The sequence below is a fragment of the Tachypleus tridentatus genome, chromosome 4 (genome assembly GCF_004210375.1).
Source record: "Tachypleus tridentatus isolate NWPU-2018 chromosome 4, ASM421037v1, whole genome shotgun sequence".
Lineage (NCBI taxonomy): Eukaryota > Metazoa > Arthropoda > Merostomata > Xiphosura > Limulidae > Tachypleus > Tachypleus tridentatus.
Genome location: NC_134828.1, coordinates 34,591,876 through 34,613,191, shown reverse-complemented (window position 1 = coordinate 34,613,191; position 21,316 = coordinate 34,591,876). Strand labels below are relative to the sequence as shown.

Below are 21,316 nucleotides of genomic sequence, written 5' to 3'. Positions count from 1 at the left end.
CTGTTTAATTTAGGCTTCACTTGAAGTATTAGAAGTATCTCTTTCACTTGTAGCATAGCTTTATTTTAAGCTTTACTGATTTGAAAATAGAGATAAAGAATGTGTTAATGGACTAAACAACAATCTTTCAGAGAATTGATGGAATTTGCTAACAAAAAGTGCTGTGTTTTATTTCAATGGTGAATTTGATGAGCAAACTGATGAATATAGAGTGGGGTCTATCTTAATGCTTGTAACTGCTAATGTTTTCACATGCTTTCATGAAAATAATTGGCCAACTTATGTACAATCACTATGTTAATGAAATATTTGTAATATTCAAAAATAAGTAAAACATTTAAATTCTCAACAAGTTAACATAAAGTTCATCTATGACTGCCAAAAATGCCCAGATGTACTTTTCTTGACACATGTTTTCAACAAACAAGGACACTTCAATGTCAGTCAATAGGAACCCACCCACACTGAACCATACACTCACTTTTACCTTGTAAAGTTTCTTACACCTTGAACATATGGTACCACAAATTCCTTGGAACGTATACAACGAAAGCTACTTATACTGAAATATGTTTTAAAACTTAGCTTCTTTCTGAACTACTTTATTGATTCTACAATTAATAAAACAAACTATATATATCCAAGTCACTTAGCTTTGATGTCTCAAAGCTACAGGTAATGACCTCTCTACTTTATATAGGCTCACACTCAAATCTCTAAAAGGAAACTACACACCATAATGAACAGAATCTATCCACATGTTCATGTCCAATACAGTTTTCTCAACAGTGTTTTCAGACCTTCACTGAGAATTCAAAATTTTTACAGGTTAGTCTAGATTAAACAATAAACAAACATCTACTGAACTGTTACTTGCAATTTAGATAATCGAACATTGTGTTTATTGGTAGCATTTCCTCAATATATTTCCTTTTATTTTATATTAAATTTTAGTTATTTGCATAAAACATAGATCTAAGTAAAGAAATATAGAAAATAATTATTTTTCTACACTTACAAAAAAGTTTGTATTCATTTTCCCACTTGTCATAATTTGTTAAGCCTTATCAAATTTTGAATGTGAAGAACATAAAACAGTTTTTTTTATAGATTTTATAAATCCATTTTGAAACAAATGAATATTGTATGTAAACAAGTATTTCCAAACATGGATAGAGATGGGTACACCACTGCATTTGATTCAGTAAATATAGTGATATCTCAGCAAATAGAAAAGATGGGAGGTTCTTATTTCATATTCTAGCTTGTCAAGATCAGTCAGTTGAATTTCTAATTTGTAAGAAACTACAGATTCTTTATTTGGACATCATGAACATATAATCTGAACCAAAGCTGTATTCAACATATCTAGTGACACACAAAAATTGATATTTAGGAATTTTATTTTAACAGTTCTAAGTTAAGAAATTAACTGATGTATAATACTGAAATCTGAATTATAATCTATAATGTGACACCAAACATTCATAAATTATTAAATCAATAAAATTTTGAATTTAAGTCCACAAATAAGATGACACGACCTGACCATAGGAAAGGTTAAGAAGGTTCAGCTTCATTTTATTAATAATTTATGCTACTATTGCTAGATTAGTATCAAATTAACAATGTGTCTACTTTTCAAGAGATGATGTACTTTTGCACTTCATTATCCTACTGGATACAAAAGTTACTGTAAAACTATTTTTGATTTATGTGACTAACACTTAAGGAAATTTTCCAAGTTTTGGTAATAAGAAATTCATAATATGGTTTAATAAGAGTCTATTTTCAGTGAAAGATTTATACAGGTTTTATTAAAAAAAAAAAAAAAAAAAAACATTCTGTAAAACACTAGAGAAGTGAGGAAGGAGTTTCTGATGAAAGAAATATACTTCAAAGCTAAATATAGCTTAACATTTATACAAAATACAGCAATACAAGTTTCTAGAGATATGTAAATTAACTTTCTCTTTTTTTTTCAAGAGATAATACTTATGATTGAAGAAACATGACTAACAAGGAAATATTGCAGTAAAAAATGTGTAGGTTATTTCATATTTGTAGACTAAAAACTTTAAAGATAAAATATGTGTCCATGTGCTACAGCTAAGCTGAACATATTGTCAAACCCTGATAAAGTGGAAAATATTCAACAGTAGATTTACAATTACACAAGGAAGTGAGTATTTAAATTTTAATGCTTATTAAAAAGTTGAAGTGGTTAACAATTTATTACACTTTGCATGAAAATATAATGTTATTAAAGTAATTTGTATCTAATACAGAATACATCACAAAAACAAGAAAAAAAGGTAGTATAACTGCAGTCCCAAACATTACAGAAAACTTCATAAATAACAAATGTTAGTCAGATTGAAATGACTGTAACTTAAGGTTTAATCAATACATGCTGAAATGTTTTACCAAATGTTTTATATGAAAAAAAAACATGCACAATTACACATTTTCTTTCACTGGAATTCCAAACAGCATGTATATTTTATATTTGGGAAGTTTTAGTTTATGTTCCAGCCTGACCTACATCCATTACACATATTAACTATATATACTTCACATTAGTATCATAAAACAACTGCCTGTTATTTCAGCAACTGGCTTATACACCACAATATAACATTTCTTACAAACAACCCTTCTTGAAAATGGATATATCGAACACTTGATTAATAGTAAAATACACACCAAGAATAAGAGGAAGAAAATTAAAAACTTGCAGTCATATTTCTCTACATTTAAGGTCTCTTTGAAAACATGCAGAAGATATGTAAACTAGATGCACTTCAGCAGGGTCCCCAAAAGTATTGTGTTTCAAAAGTAAGTAAAACAAATATTAAAAGTAATAAAATACTTTTATTTCTTGCTTTTCAAGTTCATATGTCATGCTGTGTTGTAGCCTATACAGTGTATAATTCTTTTTGTGATTCATGTCAGACACACATTTTACTGATCTCACGAGAGTACAAACTGCAACATTAAGTATCCCTCATATGATGTAATTTTAGTGTCTACTGACAGCACACTAGTGTGTAGTCGTGCAAGTAGTTAAAACATGCGACTTCTCCAAGAGGCTGTTGGCCTCCTTTCATGGAAATAAAGTCAGTATGGTATTCAAAAGACAACACAATGCAGCTGAAGTCAGTGCACACCAAACCACCTACAGAAACAATGAAGAGCAAAAAAAATGCTTACAACATCCCTTGTGAATAGAGAAAGTTACATTGTAGAAACATAAAAAACCAACAAAAGTCAGAATTTAGGAGCATAACAAACATGCAAGATTCTGTACCACTGATTTATTTACAGTAGCTCATAATTACACTGAAAAAGACCACAGGATGAAATAATACTAAAATAACAAGTTGTGAATTACAAACAAAGTAAATGAACAATAAAAGATGCCATTTTACAATCAACCAACAAGTCATTAGATGTCAGTAAAATCTAAATACACTTCCTGAAACATTTGTATAGCTTATTTAACTCCTGACAGGGAGACTCCAAAATATATGAACAGTACATCAGCCTTCTAGCGAAAGAACCTGGGATCAAACCCACTAGGATCAAATGTGTATATTATATACACATATTATTAAAGTGTATATATACATACACAAACAAATGCACACAGTAGAGGCCTTGTAGAAAACCCCATTTCAATAGGAGGAGGCAGTTTAAAAGTCAGAACAGATGGATTTAATGCTTTCCACTACTCTTGGCTTGATATGGTTTTAAAGAAATGAGATACCCAGTGAGGCAATGCCAGCCACTGGGCATATTCCAAGAAATAAATGGGAAAATAGCAAAAACAACTATAAAATTTAAAAAAAAGCATTTACTCATTAAAGATGGGAAATATACTGAATAATTTTGACTGTAGAGAGACCACATCTGGAGGAAGGCAAAACCAACAGATGTTCAAGTTAATGTGGGATGAAATGTTGAGCACAGTTCACATTTCAGACTGAATGATCTCATTCAGGAGTCATTAAAAGGATAAGGTAACATAGTGAGTCACATAGCAGATTTGATGTAAAGAGAAATGTTAAAGTCTGCAAGCATCTCCATCCAGTAAGGAAAAGGCAATCCAGATAAGCTGACATCAAGGGTAAGAGATCTCTGGAATAAGAGGGGTCCCATGGCAAGAATAAATTATTAAAGGAACCCCAACATTGAACCGTGCATGCTAAGTAACACCTGACCACACAAATTAGACAAAAACACCATCAAGGTCGATAAAATCGCAGGTCAAGATCAATGGGAGAGATACTGGAAAATGGTATGATCTCCCTTCTAAGCCACCCAAGTCTTGGAAAGAAATGAGCTTTAAGGGAATGAAATAAAAAAAAATCTGTTAAAGCATGAGAGGCATCCATTCCATCAAATTTTATTTATAAGGATCATATTTGTGACAACTACAAGCTAAAAAGAGAAGCAAATAGGTTTTAAGAGAGACATGGTAAAAGGAGTAATTGGTCAAAGGTTTGGGCAGAGCCTGAAAAAGATCATATGGAACCACATCAAGGTTCCAATGAGGTAAAAGAACAAGACATGATGATGATGAATTAGAAAGAGCTGAAGTGGAAGGAGCAGGGTAGGAAAGAGAGAAACACAGCAAAAAAAAAAAAAAAAAGGCAAAAGGTAGTTGGCAAAACTATCCATTAATCTACAATAGTAGAAACCAATAAGCTTTGTTAAAACAACCTGGTTGAAAAATCCCAAAAAAATGGCAAAAATAAAGGACAACCTGGTCATAGAGAGCAACAAAATATATGCATTCTTGTTGATAGACGGAGAGAATTGAAGGGTAACAAAAACGAGATTACCCCTATTGGGTCAAAGGCTTTGTCATCACGTTTGTCAATAAGTTTGGTATCAAATTGTAGATTATAATTCAAATTTCAGTATTATGCTTCAGTTAATTTTCTAAATATTAATAAAACATATCTAAATATCAATTTTGATGAGTCAAGTTGTATGCTGGATGCTGCATTACTTCAAATTAGGCACATGTGATGTCAAAATACTAAGCCTACAATTTTATATGAATTTGGAACTCAAATTTTCAATATTCACAAGCTAAAATATAAAATAAGGACCTTCTACCTTTATATTTTGCTTGAGATATGGCTTATTTACTGAATCAAACACGGTGACTTGATTCACCTCTTTCCATTTGTTGGAAAAGTCCCTCATGTACACTTATTTAAATATACAGCATATGAAAAACGATTTGACAGCTTATAATGTCCCCAAATAGTTTTTTCACCCATTTTAATCTGTTAAAAGGCCACCTCATTCTTTTGAACCAACATTTCAAGGAGATAAGTTATGTCTTTAGTCATTTCAAATTTACATATTTTATAGACCTAAGTACAGATTACTTACTAAGTTTAATAAATCATAGTGAAATTCTATAATATCGATACGGGTAATTTATAAATTTTTGGTTATTCAAATATATATATATATATATATATATAATCTATATAAAAAAATATTTTGTTTCATATCATCCACATGTAAGTTTTTAAAGGCTTAGCAACTTATGTCCAGCAGCAACAAAGTACAAAGGTCATGGCTTGAAAGACAAATTTTTACTTTACTTCTTTATTTATTGTTCTACATTTTAAAAAATAAATTAATAACTTATTTTTAAATAATAATAATTTACATACATATATAGTGTATAATAACTGAAATGTGACTGTATATTATAAAATACTCATCCATTAAACACAGCCAAAACAGGGTCACTTTGTAAAGACTAAAGGTCAGTCTTCTATTATTGGAAATTGTAACATAAGTGCATGTTCGCTATGTCAATGGAAGTTATGTAATGTTAGCAGACATGACTAGAAAGTTAAATCAATAAATATAAAGAATTATATAACATTATGAAACTTAAACAACTTAAACTAAACTTTTATACTTTCATGTTATAACTTTTAGTCATTCTAGAATGAAAAAAAGCATAATTTACATTTCCTAATTTTTTTTACGGTAGTTACAAAGTCAGTTAAATTTAGAAACCCCACAGTCAGACTAGAAAATATGACAGACAAAATATAAAGTCTTAATGAAAACAAATGTAGGAAATGTGTTTTGGATGTTCTAGGGATTACACAAATAATATGTCAGACTTTTGGGATGAAGAATATTTTTTTAATTATAACATGAAAATCACTTCACGCTTGGACTAGTAACAAAACTAGATAGTTTCACTTACAAATTTTTATTAAAAATACTTGTTAAAAATCTTATTTGTTGTGTTAAAAAACTTTTAACATTTGCTAAAAGTCTACCACATTTTGTGAAGTTAAAGCATAAATACTTAACATATGTAAATGTGTATATGAATTGAGTATATTATACTTAGCCTATCGTGAAAAAGGATTATGTAGTCAGAAAATAAAGGTATTTGTGAAACCAATTTTTGCTGAAGCTACAGTACAGGTGACCAAAAGAGAGGCAATGTGGTATTAAGGTAAACACATCTAATTGGGGAAAGCCCCAATCTAATGGATAAATCTAGTCTGGGCATGAAAAACGATCTGAAAAGGGATGAAAGCACCTGCCACGACATGCAAAACGACAAAGGTTATGTGCATTTGCCCAGTAAAGAAGATTCAACATTCAAAAACACAAATCTCTCGATCAGGTGCCCCCTTGGTGATTGATGTGTATCACCACTGTAGAGATATCCAAATAAACCATCACCAAACAATGGTGGGCAAAAAGAAGGAAGTTATGTAATACCTGACATACCAACAGAAGTTTGAAAAGATTGGTGTGCAAGACAGATTCATCTGCAAACCAACATCCTGAAGCTTTCTGATGATTCATGCATGCCCCTGACCTTTAGAGGATGCATCCATGAAAAGATGGAGAACCAGACATGAAGGAGGAACTTGCATGCCTCTCCAATACATGGATTTTCTTCAGCCAGCATTGTAGATCATCTTACAGAGGATGAGTAAGAAGGGAAATGGTAGTGAAACAAAAATTCCAAGCATGGTTCCCTTGTTCACGAAGCACCTACAGAAAAGATTTCATATGGGCAAGTCCCTAAAGGTGATAGAACCTCTTGAGAAGTAAGTGAATGGGCCAAAAGGGTATGGTGAACTAAAAGTTCCATAACACAAAGACATAAAGGAAAAACAAAACATAATTGATATTGGTGTTGAAAATGATTCCCAAATATATAAAATATTGAATGGGTCAAAGGAATGACTTCTCCAATTTGATCAACCAGCCCACCCAAGCAGCCACATAAATGAGTTGGTATGAATGGTCAATTCATACTTGGAATGAGCCAGAAGGAGCCAATCTTCCATGTAATAAATAAACTGCATCTTCAGAGCAGAAATATGACAACCAAAAGCCTGGGCTATAAGATAAAACATATATGAGGAGCCAAAGCAATTTTAAATGGAAGGGCCCAAAATTGGTAAAACTCTCCAAGACAAGCAAACCAAAGAAAAGGTCAAGACTAATGTACTATTGGGATGTGGAAGTAAACACTGGAGACGTTCATTTTTGACATCCAACAACCTGGAGAAAATGCCAATCTCAAGGTGAAAAAAGACTCTATGGTAAGCTTAGACAATGCAATGAAATAATTGAGGTGAGATAAACTGATAACCAGCTGCTACTCCCTGGTATTCTTGAAGACAACAAAATATGGAAATGAAAACCTCTGAAAAGATGGTAAACCAGTTCAATTGGTCACTGCAAAAGCAAATCTCAAACCACCTCTGACAGATGCTGGTAGGTTACTGGATCTCAAGGAGGAGGAAAGGAAACCAGGTAAGGAGAAATTGGATTACAAATCCTTTTTTGACAGAACCCATATCACCCTTAAACCATCAATGAAGGGATGCCAGTGAGGAAAAAACTCCAGCAGTCAAGCTCTTAGAGGGTACCCACCAATACTGGAGGCAACATGTGGTACAATGTTGAGGAAATCAACAAAAAAAAGTACCCCCTTTACAAGGGTTGAGAGGATGAAGGTAGGAAAATAGGAATAGGTGGTATGTAAGACTCCAACAGAGATAAATGGACTATATAAATTGTAAGAGTAGATTGCTGGTGAGATTATATCACCCAAGACTCAACTGTTTCCAGGATTGTATCAAAAGACATATCTCAGAAAAGGTGCAGGACATAAGTTCCTGAGTTACATAGAATAAATCAGCCTTGGCCAATAATGTATCCCAACCTATTTGGTCCCAACAACAACAACCATGTATGTAATACCACACCCAAGGATAAAATACAGGCTAATATGGAGGGCAGAAAGTGAAGGGTATGCATAGAAAACCCTTCAGAAATTATGTGAAGAGCCTCTGATAGGAGATCTATGGAAGAGAAATACTGTGGAAGGTTACTTAGAGTAAGTCAAAGGCAAGAATATTGGGCATGTGTATGACTAACACAAGATTCAAAAGCTGCCCCTCAAGTAGGTAACAATGAATGCAACAACTGCTGAACCAAAATCAAAAAGTCCATTTGATGGGAAAAAAAGAGAACACTGATCAGAAGTCCTCAGGAGGCACAGCATGCTGATTTCCTCACTTAACAGTGAGACAAACTAATCTGCATGTACCTAGAAGAAATGACAAAAATGATTGAGAAGATGAATCATGTCACAAGGAAGGATGAGGTGAATAAAAAACAGGAGAAAGGGATAAACCACTACAAACCCGAGAAACAAAATCTGGGAAGACAGGATAAGGCTCAAGCGATTCCTTAGGCTGCAATTGGGAAGGAACAGCAAACTTTGGTGGTGGGAAAAAAATGATTAAAATTCTCATCATTCTGAACAATTTTAGCTAACTCAGGAGGATTCTAGATAATGTCTGTATATAATGTATAAAAGCAAAAACATCCACTATTGGGTCGCTCACACATGACACCTGAGAAAAAAACATTGGTCATTGATATGACTCCCAAAGTTGTAATGGGAACTTCAGAATTTATAATTAAACAAAAATGTTCTCAAATTGTTGAGTGCAGAAATATAGTGACAAGAATGAAATAGTATAAAAAAACTCAAAAGAAACCAATTAGTATGAATTTTTGGTTTTTTCACACTGAAAGCAAGAAGCATGGGAAAGAAGATGTCTAAACTCAACCAACGCCAAAAAAGATGTAAAGATTCAGTATGGGAAGATACATAAATCACATAAGCATGTCATGCTACTACTGGTTAAAAGATTATGCATGAAAAGAATATTTGAATATAGTAATTTCAACAAATGGGGGAGTAGAAGGCTTGTGGCATGCGTAAAGAAAAAGTTTGCATGTAGAATGCAGCACCAAACAAGAATAGTTAATCTTGTGATTAAAGGCAGGTACCATATTAGAATTCCACTAGTCATGAAAAGTCCACAAATAAGCTTAACCTAAGAGACTAAGGTTACTATGAAAGATCATATCCCAAAAAGCAACAAAACTTGGTAAGCTATAATCCAACTGAAAGCTCATCAAATGAAGTTAAAGAAAAGAAGGGCAGACCCAAATAAGGTGGGTGTTGTAAAAAAAAAAAAAAAAAAATCACCCAAATGGGCAAAATATTGGATAAAACACAATAAAAAGTTTGCCAACTTGATTAACAGCCAATTATAGCCACCTTCAGAAGCAAACAGTAGTTGACCAAAGACAGAGGAAACCACAACCTGAGAACATATAACTGGAAAACAAATGCACTGAAAACACTCAACATGTTGGAAAACACTCAACAAAACATACAGGGCTGCCAAATGTCCAAAGAGAAGTGCAGAAAAGCAGAAACGATCCAGTAAAGAATCATCTGAAGAGAGAGTGGTAAGTTATGAAATAGAGATATACAAATAAGCATTTAAAACATTCCTTTGTTATTGAAAAAACTGGAGAAAAAGCCTACCTAAGAAATGATTACTCCAAGGTAAATGTAGGGCAGACCAAATATTAGAATGAGATGGGAAAATCAAGTAGATACTGCCAGGGTCTCTCCCACCTGCAACCTGTGAAATTAGTGCCAGGAGTACAACATTCAAAATGTGAACATGAACCTTATAATTCACTGTAGGGATGTACAAAATCAAACAAAAGTGTTTAATGTAAAACATGCATATGTAAGAAAAGAAAATTAAAGTCTGGGAAAAAAAGTTAAATTAAAAGATTTATTCAATGTAAAAAAAAAATCTCATTTTGGCAACTAAACTTTTAAAATCATGATTTACATAATGAACACCATAAGAAAAAAAACAAAACATTTGAACACAGTGCCAAATAAGAAGTGACAGTTTGGTAGAACTTAATAAAGGGAGCCACATGCATCATGAGAATACATCACACTCTCAATTGTGGAGAGTTGACACATGATGATTTGTATGAGAGATGCACCATAATCAATCAATTCCAACAGAGAGAGAATAGAAGGCTTAAGGCATGCATAAAATTATTTTATTTTGCATACAGAAGACAATTCTGAATAGTAATACCTATTTATGAGAGAAGAGGTAATGTCTTGAATTGGAAGTGCTTAATACATCAATAGGTGTTTACTGTATTTACAAGTTATTCAATAACGTTTCTGCAACTGATGTGTAAATATATATATACATACAAACTCAGTTTAACCTTTCATTTAGACAAATATGGTATTTCGCAATACTAAATGCCCCTGAAAAGTCAACTGTCCACTTGCACTCTTTACAAACAGCTTATCACCTCTAATCTCAGCTGAATATTAAAATGATAACATTTGTGGACTGCACAAACTTAATCAGTATAAGAAAGAAAAAAAAGAATATTCAATATAAACAAACAATTACAGCAAAAATTCCAAAAGCACAAGAAATATACACAACCTAGTATATTTATGCCATCAGTTTTCTCTATCTAACAAACAAGTTGTTTGTGGGTCCTTGACCTTGTTGGCTACATGGCCTCTAGTAATACAGAAAAAAATTGCACAGAAATACTACCCATATTGAAATTAATCCAATTTTTTTCTGCTAGAGCCCTTTTTGTGTTTTACATAAAAACATGAGCTTAACCAATTATTTTCATCAGTTATGAGTGTTATAACAGACAAAAATATAAAATTACTCAATATGATGCAATATGTGGGTGCCATCCATATCAAATGATATACAAACAATTCAGTAACTTCAATATTACCAATCACAAGCTTTAAAGCTAATTCATAAGATGTTCATCAGATATGACTTAAAAACAAAAGTTTTAATCTAGTTTTTATTTCTTCAGATGCCAAATTGTTTATAAATACAAAAATGCTCAATCAAAAACAACTGATATAATGAAAATAAGATAAATTGATTTTATTCCATGTTTTGATAAATTTGACATTTAGAAAATTTTCACTCAAAAAGTAACTTAAAATCTTCCTATTTAGTCTTTGGTGTCAAAGCCAGTTTCAGACTATATACACACCAACATAATGTAATGAAAACTATTTGTTATGTGGGAGCAGTAACAAGTTGTTGTTTTTTAAGTTAACACTGATGCAAAAAGAAAAACTTAAATGCTTAATAAAGAAGGGTGGAGTTCACCAATACAGATACAGTGAAACAGTGACCCACTTTAACGACAAATTTTATATCAACCTCTATCACATAAAACAAAAAATTCTGTAATCAGTTGCTTTTAAGTTATACTAATTACTGAATCGTACAATCAATTTGCAAACCTATGCTTAGAAAACATAAAAATCAACTAATTTACAAATAATTCAGCTTTATATCTGTGAAGAAGATATATGCAATTTTTTAATTAAATACTGAACAGAAAGTGCAATAAACCTTTATAAATTTCTTATATGTACCAATTACATGTACAAACAAATCAATCAAGTGGCATGCAAAAACATCTCTCAATAAAGCGTGAATTTCCTTCATGCCACAGTTTTATAACGACTACCTTTTATGGCCAGAAACAAGTCTTAATCTTGAGGTCAGGCAGTTACATTGCCTGTGGGTTACTTACACCTACTCATAAGAGTTAAGGTCCTACATGTTAATAAACTTTATGAATAGAATTTGAGTTTCACTTCAATGAGTTGAACATAAACTTATAATAATCTAATGATATATGTACCTTATAAGGATAAACTTCAAAAACTAGTATTTTTAAAATTGAAAAAGGCATTATTTGCCATGGTTCATAAATTCCCCAAACAGACTGCTGCATTATAGCATTTTCAAGCATGTATAATTTTTATTAATGTAACACTTCATTATAAACACATTAAACAATTTTCATGACATCACAAAAACTTGAACATGACATCATTCAAACATCTGCAAATATTATTATTCTGCCAACAAGATGAAAACTGACATGAAAAAATGTTCCTAATGGCCATGAAATACTGTCGTAAAACTGGCCAGAAATGTATTTCATCTACCATCACAAAACACCAAAAATACTTTTTTTAAAAAAGAAGGCTAATGGTTTGACTCTAAGGTCCTTATCAAAAATTAATCTGGTAATACATATTGTTAATTTGAAGACACAGAGCATCACCATCCTGTTATGTGTACTAATAAACAGAATAAAAAATTTTTACCTTCAGGAAAATAAGATATGAACAGAAAGAACGGGCTTTTAAAAAAAAATTCTGAAGCAATTTAAATAAAAACAATGGTCTCTGTGCTACTCAAGTCAATGTTTTCAAGATCTGTCTCACACATACACATACAATAACACCTTTAAGATAACAATTCACTAGCACAAAATTAGACACTGTTAAATAATTACTAATACACATTAAAATATAAGTTCTTATGAATAGAAGGTAGAATTTTGAAACTAATACTACTGAATCAGAACAATATCAAGAAAGTTAAAAATAACAGCACACCTCTAAAAAACAGATGCTTGAAATTACTTGATCATACTTGTTAACCTGCACATAATCTAGAGGGGCAAAAGATACAAAGTATTTTCCTGTATGGTCTTCCTACTCTCAATTGAGAAAGTTTGACAAAACACACAGATTTTAGAAATAAAATGAGATCTCAGTGTTTCGATGCATAATTGTTCAATTATATAGGTATATGTAATTAACTGTTAAGGTTAATACAACATCAGTACCTACAATGTTCATTACTCACTTGGTAATTTCCTGTAAAAATACTTCATGCCACTTTTCATAACTTTCACAAACTATTTAAATTTTCAAGTTATAAAATTATGAAAGATGTTTAATAAACATTTCTCAAAATTTAGTTTTTAATGTTTACCATTCATTTATAACATTGCTTCAGGGCTGAAGCATATTTTACAAATGTTCTATACAGTTTTTCATTCACCATAGGTGTGGCCCATGTAAAAGACTGTTCATGCTGTAATGTTTACAACTCTCATTCAACAAACATTTTTTTGAATCACATGTCCCAGTAATTGAAATGTGTAAATTTCTCTTTAATTTCATTTTATATGCAAGTGTTTTGAGGTTAATAGAATAATTCATAAATCTTTTCAGACAGGTTTTGAACTGTAAATGCATGAGCAGATATATTAAAATGCTATTTCCCGAGGCCTACGATATATATCTAAAAGCTGTGATATTAGGAAAAATCAAAATAAGGATTTTTAGCTTTAGGACATAACTTCAACACTATATCTTAAACCTTAAACTGATTTGATTACTTTTTTTTGCAATGACATTTTCACTTTAACTTTCTGTATGTTTCATGATCACTATTTGCCTTTTTTAAATTAGCAATATTTAATAATATCATGTTATAGCATTTTGTATATAGCAAAAAGTATGGAAAATTCTGTCAGTACACTATTTGTATATAAACTATATATATTTAATGTTTAGGTAACTGATACAATTAAACATTAATTAAGACATATTTTGAAATTGAATCTAACATTTAGTGTAATTCTAAGTTGAAAGTTTAGTAAATAAATATTTCTTTTTAGACCAGGTAAACACATTAGACTTTCAATTAAGTATACCTTTTTTTTGTTAAAAATAAAACTAAAATATACACAACTTGAAAGTGTAACTTACCCCACTGTGACAGGTGTGTACTGAGCATCAGCTTTGATGCTTGGTGATGTTGTTGCTATGCTGGGATTATCCATTGTGGGCCTTAAATCTTTAGCAACAGGTGTTTTAGTCCATCCAGACACAGGAGTGCTAAGTGTATCTGAAGCATCCTGTTTTGGTAAAACCGGAGATGACTGTGGCAAAGGTGTTGTATTCCAGGAACCCACAGATTTTGGAGTACTTGTAGTAAGTTGTTCTTTATAAGGGTGTTGATTCTGACCAGAGAGACTAACTGGTGTCACAAAATTATCTTCTAACTGCTTTTGGATTCTTGACTGCATAATTTCTGGACTATTTCCAATTATATGGTTTTCTTCTGAGACAGTACTAGCATTAAACTCTGAAAGAAATTCTGTTCGTTGTCTTTCTTGACTTTCAAATTGATCTAAAAGATGTTGTTTCTGTCGCTGAAATTCCTTCCAGAGACCTGAATTTTTGTGTTCACTGGACAATGTGCTGTCAGGTTCTTTACAATTAGTATTCTTCTCAGATTTTAAACTTTTACTTGAATCACTTTTATTTATGCTAGGAGGAGAAAGAGAAGATAATTTTTTTGAATTGTCATCGGAAATTTCTTGTATAGTTTGTTTTTCATCAGCTTTATGAGAAACTACTTCAGATTTAGTACATTTTTCTTGTGATATGCTTGAATCAGTCTTTTTACCCAAAGGAAACTGTAAAGAGTGATCCTTAGAAGAAGCTTCAGGAATAGTATAAAGATCAGTTACACTAGCACTAAAAACATCCCTACCTTCAAACAATCTGTCTACAGATGTATTTACTGCTTTTTTCCCTGTTAAGTGAAACCCTGCAAATGATTTTGACATAGCTGACATGTCACTCATGGAGAATGCCATGATGTTCCTTCCAAGTCCTACAACATCCAAGTTAGGAGTTAGCGAACGAGACATTACGTCAGATGTTCGTAACCTTGTAAATGGTGTTGCTGAATGAGGAAAAATCTTGGGTTTGATTGGAGTAACCAGGATTTGTTCTGACCAAGATGCTTCAAGTCCAGGTTTTTCAAGTTGCTCCACATCCACATTCAGAGTTTTTTGCTCAAAAGGATAAGAAAATGTTTCTGGTGGAATGTATTGTAACCATGACAGTAGACTAAGGTCTGAGTCACTAAACCCTGTCCCATTCAAAACATGAGTAAAATGCATTTCATAAGTATCAGAAGAAGCTGAAGTAGCCCGCTGTTGACAAAACTCCACACAAGATTCATACAGTATTCCTTTGATAACCAACTGAATCAAACGATCACCTGTTGCTGTTTCTTCAGCTATATTTCCTTTTTTATCCAAAGGAAGAAACTTCTCAACAAGTGGGTATACAGCCTTGAAACAGTTTACTCTTGCATTGCTAGGGTTCCAATTCTTATAATCAAAGTGATCAGATAAGCGAGGAAGTGTAAGCAAAAGACAAAAATTGTTGTAGTCCTCTTTTGTAGGGCAATATTTTTCTAACTCATTAAGACATTTTACAACCTCCTCAACAGCTACATCAATATTCTGAAATACTCCAATTTCTGATCGTATGCAAAGTAGCTCAATGTATTTGTGCTTCAGAACAATGTATCGAAACTGACCGGAATCAAATGACTCCACACCCTCAAGCGGCTGGATAAACTTCAGTACGTCATCCCACTGACCATCTAGAATGAGCTGACGAAGAAAGAGAACATCGTCAGAAAATGTACCGTTTATAACACCTGCTTCCCTTTCTAAGGAAAGCTGAGAAATATTTAGTTCACGATTACTCAAGAATTCTAACACAAGTCGTATAACTTCCTCTTCCTTCAATATAAGATGTGCTGATGGCATCTTGTAGATCAGGACTTTATATTTTACTGTAAAATAATGAATAAAGTTTAACTGCAGACCACCAACAAGAAATGACTGTGTAAATTATGTTAATGGTTAATTTATCAAATTTCAGCTTTAAATTTAATTACAGAAGCAAGTATTTATTGCAATTACAGGTTCACTTTACTAAAAACATACTTTATTCTTTGATCAAATACAAAATTATGTAATTTATCAAATAAATCATAAAATGTACTTACTTCCCAAAACAACAGGCTAATTTTTGTTCTTTCATCATACTAAATACTTATGCATTTAATACTTAAAAAATTGTCCAAATCTACTAATTTCCTATTGAAACAGCTGTTTTGGCAGGTTAACATCTTGTTAGAAATTAGTAAGTTGTTGTTATGTTCAACACACAGGCTTTCAGATTAATAGTTAATGTTAAAAATGAGTAACGGCAAACGTGAACAAATAAATAACTTAAAAATTTGTTATATAAGCAAATCTAGTTGTCTTTTTTCCCTTTATGTTTACATTTTTATATATATGGCATTTGACTCACATCAAACAAAAAATTTACACACATTTTTTTTTAAGTTAGCTACTCATTATTACATGTAATGAAATTAACATACAATCTTCATGTTGATGTATCAAGTCAAATGTTTCCAAACTTCTGATGCAGGTATTTTTGTGATTGATTGTGAGGAGAATAGACTCAGTCTCTACGTTGTGTTAATCCCAATCTCAAGCAGGTTACACAATATTGGAGTCATAATCAGTGATGTCAAGAAAACCCACTTGTACAGAAAAATATATATGTAAATATTGGAGTCATTTTACAGTCTATGCTTACTTATTCATGCTGTTGTGCTACTTGGGCTGAAGTGGAGACTGTACCCAAGATTAGGGTAATACAGTAGTCTGCACTAGTTAGTAAAATGCATATGATTTTTGAGATGAATAATTATGATTATGGGATATTGAATCAACATGATATTTCACCTCTCTGAAGTCCAGTATCACACAATTCTCCCAATTCTTATTGGGAAAAATTATTCTCCTGTGCTCCAGCATTCTGCAACAAATATCAACAGAGGGGTGGACTGATTTTAAATACTTAAGTACTGAACACTAAGCTGTAAAGCCAAGACTTCTGATATTATGTCCTTAAAACCAACAGAGAATGTTGTTATTCTCTTGAGTAACACAACTGTGCACAATTTGTCTTTCACTTTTCTATACAAAATGTTTCTGTCAACCTTCCCATTTTCTGCAAAATTTAGTTTTCTTGTATTCCAATATACTACACATTGGTATGAACATTAGAAAATTATTCATTAAAACATTTGTAAGTATCCAAATTGGACTAACATTGATCAATCTAAATAAATATTATCAAATTACAAGAAAAAACACATTAAGTATTAATTATATTTTGTACCCCAGAAGGAAAATTATGCATTTACATTCATAAGCTAACATTTTTGTATAAAACAGTGTACCATAAATATATAATAATGTGCACTTATATATTATGAAGAAAAATGTCTGAAACAGTAAAAGCATAAGAATAAACAAGCAATGAAAAAATAATAATAAGAGAGAAATTCAATCAACTAAATATAATAAAAGCTTTTATATCCCAACTTGACTCAAAGCATTCAAGCATAGGATGAATATAAGCACAAGGGTAATAAAGCATTAACACTTTTCAAGAAAGACTAAATGCCTTCATTTTAGCTGAAAACATTTTTTGCACACTGATATATATATGCACACTGGCATTATATACCACACCAAATGTTTATATATTTATATCCTTAATAAAATAAAATGAATAAGTCATTATAAAAAGTCACTTTTACCCAACACTAAAGTAATACTGGGCTATATCAATAATTCCTCTGGCATTAAAATGTAATTGTCATATACTTCAATTATAGATTTGAACACAAAATTCTGAGTTAGTAATTTGTTTCTAAACACTGTCCAGTAACCCTTAACTAAATGTAATCACAGCTGACAAGAAAAAATAAAACAATAAACTGTTTTTGAAAGCACATATTTTTCATTGAATTTGTTCATGGCATAGTTTTTTTTCATACATAAACATGTCTTTCTTAAGAAATTTCACATTATCAACCAACTCCTCAAACTAATCCTTAATCCTCTAAGACTCCTTATCTTCCCCTTCCTATACAAATAAACATTATTTTTTATCCAGTCCTTGTCTTCAGCAAATGCTTTAGGAAATTCCTCTATCACAGAAGCAGTAAGAAGTCAAAACACAAAACAAAGCTGTTGTGAATGAAAACTTGTTTTATTTGTTCATTTTCAATTGCTCTTTCTCTTCATAATATTATTCTGCATAACACTTCTGTAACCTGCCTTTTCAAGATATTTATAACTACCTGATGGATATTAGCATACTTGAGCACCACATGATTGCAAGATGATGCATCACTAACAAACACCCACATACCAGTGTTGATTGGAATTAATATTCTAATAATTCACTAAAATTAACATATGTTGATCTTTAAACTAAGTTTTACACTGTACCACAGACTGCATTAGTATTTATATTTTGCATTACTTATCATTTAACTGTCTCCCATAATGTATGCGTGTGTAGAGATTCACTTCCAAGAACACACACAATTTCTTTACCTCTGGAGATGTACTTCTTGCTCCATCTTTCAATGTCTTTTCTCACACTGTATTTCACTACAGAATGTTAATTTATATTACCTGCAGGTGTTCCTTTTTCTCACTCTGACCCACAGTCCATATTTAATTTCTACTGGGTTCACATGTGTGAAAACAGAAGCCTCACTTTTAAGTCAAATGTTAATTAATGAAAAAAAAAACAAATAGTACAAAATACTGAAGATTCAATGTAACTAGCAAGGTTCACACTTCTTCAAACATCAGTTACTACCTCTTTCTACTCACACTCGGAAAGCAACTGTGTAAATACACTTAATGACATCACCCCAAATGTCATTTTACTTTAACAATTTATGAGATTGTTTAAATGTGAAATATATTATTTAAGGAAGAATGCAGTGGAGCACTTTAAAATATTAAACTTGCAACACACCAAACTGCACAGCTTAAGGGGAGGTTTTAACCCAAATTATAGGTGGTGTTGAAGAATAGTTTGAAACAGACCACTTCTGCCTTGTACCAAGTTTTGGAAATGATGATTTTAACAAGAATTCAAATCATCATAGACAGAATTCTCCAAAACATGATAAACTGACAAGGGACTATTTGGTCTTAAATGGTTGTATTTGCATATTCACCACTGTTTCATTTAATGAGGCAAATTGTTAATAAAATAAACCATAGAAAGCCACTGTCTTTGTATCAACCCTTGATTTACATAATGGGGCAAACTATTAATGCAATAATTTGCAGAAAGCCATGGATTTAGCCTTTGTAACAACACAGAGTATTGTTTAATATATTCTGAAAATATTATCCACAGCTTTACACACCTTTTCAAGTATTTGTTGCATCAAAACATATCACTGATTTGACAAACATTGAGCTTTTGAAGACTTTGATTATTTTATCAGGTGAGGAGAACAAATAAAATTACCTTCTGTGACACTCTGTGACAGTAATACTCACAACAAAACAGTCAGTTAAATTAAGTCTGTATTAACTGTATTGTAATTAATCCACTAACAGCAATAGTAGTAGACTAGCCATTACGTAACTGTATATTTCCTACAACTGTATAAACTACAAAATATCAAACACCTATGAATTAAATATCAGTATTATAACGTTAATATACTGGCCCCATTAGTAAGATTAGCCCTAATAATAAAAGTAAAAATAAATAACTACCAGCCTTATTTTCTAACTAAAGCCTCACCTTTTCACCGCTTAGGTCGTCTTCTTACTCCAACTCTTAACAAATTGTTGCTTGTAGGAGCAGTACTATTATTATCAATAATACTTAATAATAACACTATTAACAGTAACACTGATATAGCCCAGTACAGGCTTTAGAAACGTTTTATTAAATTATAAACTATATCAGATAAATTATGCTCAATATATGCAACTGTGACATTTAATACCTTCAGAACTTAATTTAAAAGTACATTATATGTAAAATAATTGTCAAGCGTTTATCAAAATATCACAACAGTTTATTTACACATCTTTAAAATTTCTTTCAAAAGCCTTAGATTATGAAAAGCAAAAATCAGAATATATGTCAGCACTATATTAAAAAGGCATATTTTACAGCTCGCCGAGAACTGTTTTCAGTTTATGAAATACAAAGAAAATAAATGTAATATTAAAATGCCAATTGTTTTATTTCAGTTCATATAGTCACCATATAGTTAATTTTCTACATGAAGGACATAGTTCATAGAAAAAAACAAAAAAGTAGCTGATATTTACATGAAACATTCAATTATGTTTGTTACCATTTTCAACACTATATTCTTTACCTAATTCATCAGGGACTGTTACGAATTATAAGAGTGTATAATAATAGTATTCCAGTCACAGTGGTCCCCGGTGTAACAGCGTAAGTTTTGTAATTTACAACGCTAAAACCAGGGTACACAGCAAAAGCTCAAGGTATGTTCACCATATCCATTGCCGACGACCAGACTAGCTGTAACACGAAGAAGTACAATAATAAAAGTACAATAACTCTACAAGCCCTTTATTACAACTATAAATGATACGAGGTGTACGGTTTTCACGCTGGCGAAACATAATTACATTACATTTACACGAAACTTTGTTAAAACCCCATCAGTGAGCTGTGAAGTCATTGTTATTTTTTTCTTTTAGGGGGAATAGTAATAACAATTTGTTTTAAAACTTATCCCTCCCTTTCATTACAAGCAAAAATAAAGTCTATAGAGCTTGTAAAAATTATTGTACTCTTCCTAGTTATAATATACTGTTTATAATCGAAACATTGTGCAAGGTCCGGCATGGCCAAACGTGTTAAAGAGTGCGACTCGTAATCTGAGGGTGGCGGGTTTGAATCTCCTCCGCGCAAAACATGCGTTTGTTTGTTTTAAATTTCGCGCAAAGCTACTCGAGGGCTATCTGCGATAGCCGTCCCTAATTAAGCAGTGTAAGATTAGAGGGAAAGCAGCGACTTATCACCGCCAACTCTCGGGCTACTATTTTACCAACGAATAGTGGGGATTGATGGTAACATTATAACGCACCCACGGATGAAAGGGCGAGCATGTTTGATGCGACCGGGATTCGAACCCTATACCCTTGGATTACGAGTCAAACACCTAAACACGCTTGGCCATGCCGCGTCTCCAATTGCGTGTTTAACAACAGTTTTCCTACTTAACGAAAACTAAAATGTCCTTTTGTTGTTGTTTGTTTTCCATATACTTTC

The 21,316-nt window shown here is 31.9% G+C and overlaps 1 protein-coding gene across 2 annotated transcripts in view; it reads right to left on the bottom strand.

The window, feature by feature from the left end:
- LOC143248826 (WD repeat-containing protein 47-like) overlaps positions 1 to 20,062 on the bottom strand; it is a 58,512-nt gene extending 38,450 nt beyond the window's left edge. For both annotated transcript variants that reach the window (XR_013027212.1, XM_076497618.1), the window contains exons 1-2: positions 19,802 to 20,062; positions 14,057 to 15,947 (exon numbers count right to left, since the gene is read on the bottom strand). Coding sequence is in view for 1 of the 2 variants with exons in the window: in XM_076497618.1 (XP_076353733.1) it covers positions 14,057 to 15,921 (1,865 nt within the window). In the remaining variant the exon portion in view is untranslated. The remainder of the gene's footprint in view (positions 1 to 14,056; positions 15,948 to 19,801) is intronic.
- Between the last annotated feature and the right edge of the window lie 1,254 nt (positions 20,063 to 21,316).